General features: G+C 53.4%; 1 protein-coding gene across 1 annotated transcript in view; it reads left to right on the top strand.

Moving 5' to 3' along the window:
• Positions 1 to 8,008, top strand: part of DDR1 (discoidin domain receptor tyrosine kinase 1) — a 14,100-nt gene extending 6,092 nt beyond the window's left edge. The window contains exons 8-14 of the mRNA XM_029913771.1: positions 612 to 1,000; positions 1,766 to 2,004; positions 3,022 to 3,149; positions 3,779 to 3,983; positions 4,172 to 4,402; positions 5,189 to 5,338; positions 6,346 to 8,008. Of these exons, the coding sequence (XP_029769631.1) occupies positions 612 to 1,000; positions 1,766 to 2,004; positions 3,022 to 3,149; positions 3,779 to 3,983; positions 4,172 to 4,402; positions 5,189 to 5,338; positions 6,346 to 6,486 (1,483 nt within the window). The 3' untranslated portion in view covers positions 6,487 to 8,008. The remainder of the gene's footprint in view (positions 1 to 611; positions 1,001 to 1,765; positions 2,005 to 3,021; positions 3,150 to 3,778; positions 3,984 to 4,171; positions 4,403 to 5,188; positions 5,339 to 6,345) is intronic.
• Positions 8,009 to 9,416: the final 1,408 nt, after the last annotated feature.

The raw sequence follows: 9,416 nt of genomic DNA, 5'->3' as shown, positions 1-9,416 counted from the left end.
ACCACATGGATGGATGGACTGACAGGTGGATGAAGGGATGGATGGATAAATAGGTGGATGGCTGGGTGATGGACAGGTGGATGAAGGGATGGAGAGATGGATGGATGGACATATAGACAAATGGACAGTTGGAAGGATGAAGCAATAGATGGATTGACTGACGGATCGAGGGAGAAATAGAGAAGTGGGCAGGACAGGGAGAGAAGGAAACGCAGAGACAGAGAGGTGGAGAGATGCAGGGATTTCAGGGGGTGGAGGAGGAAGAAAGAGCAGGAATGAGAGAGAGAGTGGGGCATGGAGAGCGTGAATGGGGAAGGGCCAGATGGAGGAAAGGAAGCCCATGGCAGAGAGCAGGAGGGCTGCAGGAAGGGGGACAGAGAAAGCCAGGAAGGAAAGATGGATGGAGGGAAAATCTGGGGTGGGCAGAGAGATGGAAGGGGGAGGCAGCTTCCTCCCATGCTCCCTTCTCTGGTACGGCCCCTCCCCCCTCAGCTGCAGATTTGGGACCCCCCTCCCCCATCCTGCTGTGTTTACCCCTCCCCTCCCATCTCATCCTGTATGTCCTCCCCCATCCATGGCCACAGAGAGTGACTGATGCCCAGCTCTGGGAGGGGAGTGGGTCTAGTGGTTAGAGCCAGGGGGCTGAGAGCCAGGACTCCTGGGTTCTATTGCCCCAATGAAGGGGCCTGGCTTTATTACCCTCATGTGTCAGGAACGTTCATCTCCCTTCCATTGTCTCGGGAAAGATGGGGGCTAAAAGGGGAGGAGCATAATGCAGCCCCGCCCCTTCCCCATGCCCCACCCCTCTCGTGTGCGTCTGTCAGTCTGTTCTCATCCATCCGCTTGTCTCTCCCTCCCATCCCTGCCCCACCTCCCCTTCTCCCGACAGCTCTGCTGCTCAACAACCCGGCCTATCGGCTCTTCCTGGCCACATACGCCCAGCCAATGGGAGGGCTCGCTCGCCCGCCAGCCGACGGGGCTAAGCCAATCAACACAGATGGTAAGGAGGGCGCCACCTGGCGGCCCGACCTGGGAGCGCAGCAGCTCGTGGGCTGCATTCCTCCGTCCCCCTCTAGGGGGCGCTCTCTGCTTCCCACCTGTCTGACCTTCCACCCTGTCTGCATGTATAACCCAGGTTGGCATTGACCCGTGGCCCTCTGCTCCCATGAACCTCTCTGCTTTGGCTTATGGGACCGGGAGGGGTCGGGGCTTTGATAAGAGATAACATTGTACCTTCAGCTCTGCAGGATTCCTCATCCTGGTGCCAGGATGCAGCTGGCTCTGGGGCGGGGCACGTTCACACATAACAACGCTGCAGAAGGATTCCTCGCCTGATATGCAACTGCTTCTGGGCTGGGGCAGCTGTTTATACAGGGATCCCAGCACCAACATGCCGCTGCCTCTGCGCTGGGGCAGCTGTTCATACATGGATCCCTTGTCTGGCATTGAGATGCGGCTGCTTCTGGGGTGGGGCGGCTGTTTATACAGGGATCCCAGTGCTGAGAGGCAGCCACCTCTGGAATGGGGCGCTGTTTATACATGGATCCCTTGCCTGGTGCTTAGATGCGGCTGCTTCTGGGGTGGGGTGGCTGTTTATACAGGGATCCCACATCCATCACTGAGAGGCAGCCAGCTCTTGGATGAGGCAGCTGTTTATACAGGGATCCCAGCACCGAGATGCAGCCAGCTCTGGGGTGGAGCATATCAGGGTCTCCCAGCTGCCAGGAACGTCCCCGCTAACCCCCAGTCTCTTTGCCCCCCGCAGCCTGCAGCGGCGACTACATGGAACCAGACCCTGCCGGGGCCCAGGCCGTGGCGCAGAACAATGTCCCGCACTACGCCGAGGCAGACATTATCAACCTGCAGGGGGTGACGGGCGGGAACACCTACGCCGTGCCCGCTGTGGCCGTGGATGCGCTGGCCGGCAAGGACATGGCCCTAGGGGAGTTCCCCCGGGGGCGTCTCCTCTTCAAGGAGAAGCTAGGGGAGGGGCAGTTTGGAGAGGTGGGTCCCTGAACCTCATGTGCCCCTCTGGCCATCCCCAGCCCCCCCCACCGTCCCAGCTCTCTGCCTGCTTTCACTTCTGCTCATTCTCCCATTGCATCCTTCGCGTTGTGCTTTCATCCGTTCTTCCAGTCTTCATTCCTTTGGTCCTCCCCTGAGCCTTTCGTTCATTCCTTCTTCCGTTGGTTTTGCCACTCATGAGTTCAGCCTTTGCCTCATTCACCTGGTCTTGTGTTCGTGCACTCCTTTCGTCTTTCACTAATGTAGTCGTTCACTTGTTCATTTACACATTCGTCGGTTCCTTTGTTCTTCGTGTCATTGGTGCATTCGTTTGTAGTTTTGTGCATTGGTCCGTTCGTTCATTCATTCATTCATTGTTTTATTTAGTTGGTAATTCTTTCCTTTTTTTCATTACTTCATTCATGCGTTTGTACTTCCATTCTCTTCTTCACTCATTTGTTCATTCTTTCCTTCAGTCAGTAGTTTTTATTCGTTCTTTTGTTTCTTCCTGTGTTTGTTTGTCTGTGCATTCATTTATATGTTCTTTGATCCATTTGTTCTTTCATTCTTTTTCCTCCATTCTTTTGTTCGTTCTTTCGTTTGTTCGTTCCTTTGGTTCAGCCTTTCATGTTATTTCATAATTAATTATTTTATTCTCTTCCCTTCTTCATTCTTCTTTCTCTCTATCCATCTGTCCGTTCTCCCTCCAACCAGCCTTGACTCTTACTTTCTCTCTCTCCCTTTCACTCTCACCTTCTGTCTATCTCTTTTCCCAACCCCCCCTTTGCTTCTGTCTGTCTTTCTCTGTAGACCTGTTTTCCCCCCCACACCTTCCTCCATCTCTTTCCCCATCCCTCTCTCCGCTCTGAGGAAGCGGGGGGACTATTTTATAGGCAGAAGGATCTGGGAGGCCGTGCTGAGTCCAGGGGAGGGTGTATTAGTGGGCGGGTGATGTGGCTGACCCTGCCCGGTATTGATTGGCTGCTGCTCTCTGCCCACCCTACCCCTACCTCCCAGGTGCATCTCTGTGAGATAGAAAGTCCCCAGGATCTGCCCATTCTGGAGTTCCCATTCAACGTGCGCAAGGGACGCCCCCTGCTGGTGGCCGTGAAAATCCTGCGCTCTGATGCAACCAAGAATGCCAGGTGAGTGCACGAGGGTTGCGGGGGGAGGGGGGGGAGAGGTGGGGGACGATGCTTGTGCAAATATGGAGCATCTCATTGCACGCAGGGGGAGTGATCGTGGAGACACAGTATCTCCTGCTGTACATGGAGAGTTCCTTGTGAGACCTCAGGCCATCCCTTGTGAGTGCACGAGGAGGGGTACATGTGCAAACATGGCATGTCCTGATTCACAAGGAAGGATGCTTCTGCGACCTCAAACCATCTTTTGTGAGTGCACAGGGGAAGGGGGGCAGTCGTGCAAACACAGAACGTCCCATTGCCTGAGGTGGATGCTTGTTCCACCTTGGACCATCCACTGTGAGTGCACAAGAAAGGAATGCACGTGCAAACTCAGAACATCCTGTTGTACCAGGGGAGACAGGTATGTCAACAGAGACCTTCCTTTGCACAACGCAGATGGTTGTTTCACCATGGCTCACTCATCGTGAGTGCACGAGAAGGTAGCTTGTGCCCCCTTAGACTGTCCCATTGTGAGCATGCAACAGGGATGCTTGTGCAACACAAGAACGTTGCACGAGGGGGATGCTTGTACAGCTGTGGATTATTCCCTCGTGAATGCACCATGATGAGACCTTTCCCCCCACCCCAAGGAACGACTTCCTGAAGGAGGTGAAGATCATGTCACGGCTGAAGGACCCCAACATCGTGCGGCTGCTGGGCGTGTGCGTGCGGGACGACCCCCTGTGCATGATCACCGAGTACATGGAGAACGGGGACCTCAACCAGTTCCTCACCAGCCACGAGCTGGAGGACAAGCTGGGGGGCAGCACCAGCGATGCCCCCACCATCAGGTACCAACCGCACCACCCCCCGGGCAGGCCAAGGAGGCCTAGCCCAGCCAACCCTGCACCCTGGTGTGGGGCTCAGGGTGTGGGATCCAGGGGTCCCGGTGCATGCTGGGAATATCTAATGTTCCCTCCCTTTCTCTACCTCGGTGCATGCTGGGAATATCTCTGACATCCCCCTCCTCCTTTGCTGAGCTGCCCCCGCTGGTCCACGTGGCGGCTCAGATTGCCTCGGGGATGAAGTTTCTGGCCTCTCTCAACTTCGTGCACCGGGACCTGGCCACGCGCAATTGCCTGGTGGGGGAGGGCTTCACCATCAAGATCGCCGACTTCGGCATGAGTCGCAACCTCTACTCGGGGGACTACTACCGCATCCAGGGACGTGCCGTGCTGCCCATCCGCTGGATGGCCTGGGAGTGCATCCTCATGGTGAGACCCTCCCTGAAGGCGGGGTCTGGTGGAGAGGGGGCGGGACCTGGGGAAAGGGGTGGGGCTAGTGGAGGGAGGACTACGCCCGCATCCTGGGCTGCAGTGTGCGGCCCATTTGCTGGATGGCTTGGGAGTGCATCCTCCTAGGGAGAGGAGGCGGGACCTGTTGGGGAGAGGGGCAGGGCCTAGGGGAGAAGGGAGAAGTGGGGAATGGACAGGGAGTGGGCAAAGGGAAAGCGGGGAGTGTGGAAGGGGAGAAGGAGGAAGGGAGGGGGAAAGAGGAGTGTGGAAAGGAGAGAAGGTGAAAAGGGTGGAAGAGAGGGAGAAAGTGGAGGGGGAAAGGGAGTGAACGGTATAAGGGTGTGCAGAGGTGGCAAGAGAGCGGAGGGGCCTGTGCTGGCTCCCTCCAGCTTCCAATCCACTGGCTCCTGGCAGGAGGTAATTTGTTTTAAACTGTGGGGTGCACCCTGGCAGAGAGGAAGGGCTCCCCACAGTTTGAAAACCTCTGTGCTAAATGGAAGGCAGAAATATTGGGGGGGGGGGACACAGGGGACATGACCCTGCATGCCCCCCCATGCATCGCCTCTAGGGGGCACAAATATGCTTGCTTACCCTGGGCGCTAAAATGCCTCATTACAGCTCCGAGGTGGAGAGAATTTGGGTAGGGAACAGGGCAGAGGGAGTGGAGGAGGGAGCGGGGAAAGAGGAGTGGGATGGGGGGGCAGAGTTCTGTCTTGGGGTTTCTCCCCTCTCCCCCACCCACACTAACCCCGCCCCCCAATGCAGGGGAAGTTCACCACGGCCAGCGACGTCTGGGCCTTCGGGGTGACACTCTGGGAGGTGCTGATGCTGTGTCAGGAGCAACCCTACAGCGAGCTCACCGACGAGCAGGTCATCGAGAATGCCGGACAGTTCTTCCGGGACCAGGGCGAGCAGGTACCGGAGACAGGGCAATTCCCCCCCCAGGGACGCCGGTTCCCATCCGGCCCCTGGCATTGGAATGGCTGGTTCAGGGGGGAAGGGGAATGGGACACGGGATCTTTCCCCTCTAGGGGGCACTGGCTGCCCTCCGGCTCCAGAGGTGGCTCAGGGGGTGGGAATTGGGCCTGTATCCTCTAGGGGGTCGTGACATCCCCCAGGGTACAACCTGGACTGTGGAATCACTGCGCCCCCTTAGCTCCCTAGCTCAGGGGAGCCCCTACAGACTTTGCCCGCACACAGCCATCAGCATGGGAAGCCGCACCCAGCAAAGTTACACGAATCTTCTCCCAGCCACTCATGAATGGTACACAGGGAGACACCCACAAATCCCCCCATCCCCAGCCTTGCACCCCAGAACTGTGAGTCTTCTCCCTGCTCCCACACAAACACACAGTTCAATTATTCTTCTCTTTGTCTTCCAAACGATCTTCTGTCCGTGTGTTGAGATGGTGATGCATCTCTTATTTTATACCCTCCTCCTCTCCTCGAGGAACACTCCCCACCCGCCCTGCTGGGGTGTAGACAAAACAGTCCCCTGTGTACATGAGGTTCAAAGCATCTCTCATGTGAATTGTATATTTCTTGCTCGCACCTTCTGGTTCGTGACATTTGGGGTGACGTGCAAGGCCTTTGTTTACAGTCCTTTGTGATTTCTGAGGAGCTAGTCTGTGGGCGTTCCCCAGACTCACAATATGTTTCAGTAACAAACATGTAGCAAAATCTCATAAGTCAGTATACAATGACTCACACAGCTTTTAATGGGACAATGATGTTCAGCAAGTTATGACTTTTCAAATGATACCTCACAAGGCATAGTTTGTACAAAATATATCATAACCATATACAAGGGGTGAATATGGAGGTATAGTATGTCACGGGGTGCCGGCTCTGATCTGGCACCAGGGCGGGACAGCTGGCTGGCTTGTGGGATAGGCATCCACTGACCCCACTCTGCCCCCCAGATATACCTGTCCCGGCCCCCTGCCTGCCCCCTGGCTCTCTATGAGGTGATGCTGCGCTGCTGGGTCCGCGAGTCCAAGGACCGTCCCTCCTTCCAGCACATCCACCGCTTCCTGTCTGAGGACGCCCTCAACATGGTGTGAGCCAAGCTGAGCAGAGGGGGGGCCAGCCCATGTGGACTCCCAGGCATCAGCTTCTATTCTGCATCTCTCCAGCTACAGCTGTGGGTCGTCTGTGCAGCAGCTCGGGTGGGGAGCTGGATTTGGGAACTGGAAGCTTCTCTACTGGGGCGTCTTAAGGGGAATCTGTCCTTGTGTCTGGCCCTACCTCAATCTGTCCATCCCTGGCTGGCCAGCCTGCCTGCCACTCTAGCTAGCTAGCTCACTTCTCTCTCCAGGCATTCCTGACTCATTCTATTGATCTATTTCTTCTTCTATTCATCCTTTCTTCGTTCTCTCTCACTCACACACACACACACACTCCATATCCCTCTCTCACTTTCTCTCTATCCCCTACTCTCTCTGTCACCATCTCTCATCCCCTCTATGTCTCTCACTCCCTTTTTTCCCATCTACCCTTCCTTGCTCCTTACTCCTCCTTTTACTCTTCCCCTCTGTATCCCTTGGAGGGTTTTTCTTTCCTCCCCACTGCCCTCCTGCAGTGGGGCTGACTCCAAAGGGGACGTGGCAGAACTGGCTTTGGGGGTCAGACTTCTGTATTATTTTTATTTTGCGTGGACTGGACTAACACTGGGGAAAAAATAATGCCTTGGTCTCATGGCACTGGGGTGAACTGAACACTGGATGTAGGAGTTGCTACTGACATGGACAGGGGAAGGGAGGGGTGGTGCAAAGGTACGGGACAACAATGAAATAGCCTGGAGGCAACCAGGCCACCCTCAGAGGAGGGAGACTGGTCTAGAGGGGCCCGGTGGTCTGCTCTAACAAAGCAAGAGACACTGTTTGTTCTAATAGGGCCAGATCCCCAATCAACCTCAATGCAATTACTGCTGGTTGATACCAGCTGGGGATCCGGGCATCATTGTTTGTAATTTAATTTTTCCTTCCTCCTGAGACTTGGAGGAAGGAATTGTAGATACCGTACTGTAGAGTCTGGGGGCAGCGAGATTTTCACCGGGGACTAGTGTTTTAGGGTGCATTCATTTTTGTAGAGGGAAAGAGGCACCACGCTAAAGGGCCTTCTCGGAAAATCAAGTGCCTTTAAGGTGCGAAATCACTAATCACTTTGCAAAGTCTTGAGCTGAACTTCTCAAAGGAAGTGAAGGTGAGTGAAGTGCTCAGAGAAATGAATGAGCTTTGAGCACTAAATTTCCTTAGATTTCTCCAAAATCCCCAGTCATATTTTTGTTTCCAAGGAGTAAATATTGATGACTGTGATATAGATTTAATGATTCGGATGTGTATGTTTTTGTCTCTCTCCACCCACACACAACCCTGTCAAATGCTTTTTATTCATTTTTTAAAAAAATTCCTTGCTAATCTTGGTAGTTTTTTTCTTTTTTACTATTGTTATTTGGAAACGGGATCTGTACATATTTGGCGAGTAGAGAGAAAAAAAAGATTTTTACACTAATATATAGATTTTTGTTGTTGTTGTTTAGTTGTTTCCTTTTATGTGGTGAATAAAAGCTTTGCATTTTCTATACATGTCTCCTTGAAGTTGCTTTCCTCATCAAAAGTTGTGGGAATTAGGTTGTAAAGTTTTGTCAGACAAACTTGATATTTTTTTTGATGATTTCAAAACTTTGGTTGACTGTTGTATATACACAATGTTGAGAAAGGTAACTCTGTTGACATAATACAATGAGACTTTTGTACCACACAACATCCCAATTAAAAAAAATTAGCACTCTGAAAAGATCAATGCAGCCCACATGAAATGGGTAAAAATTGACATACTGATAAATCTCAAGACGCAGTTTTCAATGGGAAATCATTATTGAATAGGGGGCGTCTAGTTGGGTCTGTTCTGGCACTTACACTGTTCAGTTTGAGGGGGAAATGCGGCCTTCTGTCCCCAAACTACGCCCATGTAAAAAAGTGGGCAGGCATCCCCGACCTCCCCAGTTCTGGCACCCCGCGTTTCAGTAAACAGCCACAAGATTCCAGGTTTGGAAAACCTGCATTATAGTGACAAACTAAACAAGCCCCATCTATTTAGTTTATCCAGGAGAAGGTTAAGAGGTGATTTGATCATGGTCCACATGGGGTGAAAATTAAGTGCAGGAGGATGTTTAATCTAGTAGACAAAGATAGAATGAGATTCAATGGCTGGAATTTGAAGCTAGACACATTTAGGTTACAAAAATGGTGCAATTATTTAGCAGGGAGGGTAATTAATGACTGGAACAACTTACTTAGGAACCTGGTGGATTCCTAATCACCTGGAGTCTGTAAATCAAGAAAAGATTGGTCTTATCAAAAATACATTCTAGCTCAACCACCAGATATGGGCTTGATGCCGGAATTGCTGGGTGAGATTCTCTGGCGTGGGTAGGAATGAAAGACTGAATGTTGCTTCAGGTTGGGAGGGGACCTGGATCCAAACTGGGGAAGAAGAGATGTGGCTATTTAGAAAAGAAAGAATAAAGTAGTGAAGAAAGGAGCAACAAAATGAGAATGAAAGCCAGTGTGGGTTGGGAGGGGACCTTGGGTACTACAGGCTACAAAATGGAGGAAAGCGGGATGGAAGGAAGGGAAAAGAAGGCAGGGCTGGCCTCGGGGGTGGTGGGCCACCCAGGTGACTGCCCAGGGCGCTGTGGTCAGGGGGGGCACCATGTTGCAGCGCAGAGGTGTTTGTGCTCCCTGTGTAGTGTCAGAAATTGCTCCCTGCTGCTCTCCTGCCCTCCCCTTATGCAGCCCAGGTGGGGAAAGTGACCTGGGTGCTGGGTGCCCTGACGTCGCTCCTCGCTCCCCCCTCACAGCCCCCTGGGGGGGCGTGGCGGAGCAGCGTTCTGGGGAGCGAGCAGCAGTGCATCCAGGTCAGTTTCCCCATGTGGGTGCGGGGGGGGCAGGGGTTGGGGTAAAGGGGGGGGAGTGCAGAGATTAGGGGC

Source organism: Terrapene carolina, unplaced genomic scaffold (genome assembly GCF_002925995.2).
Source record: "Terrapene carolina triunguis isolate 2854851 unplaced genomic scaffold, T_m_triunguis-2.0 Scaffold907, whole genome shotgun sequence".
Taxonomy (NCBI): domain Eukaryota; kingdom Metazoa; phylum Chordata; order Testudines; family Emydidae; genus Terrapene; species Terrapene triunguis.
Note: the sequence above shows the minus strand (reverse complement) of the source record. Positions and strands in the feature narration are given on the sequence as shown.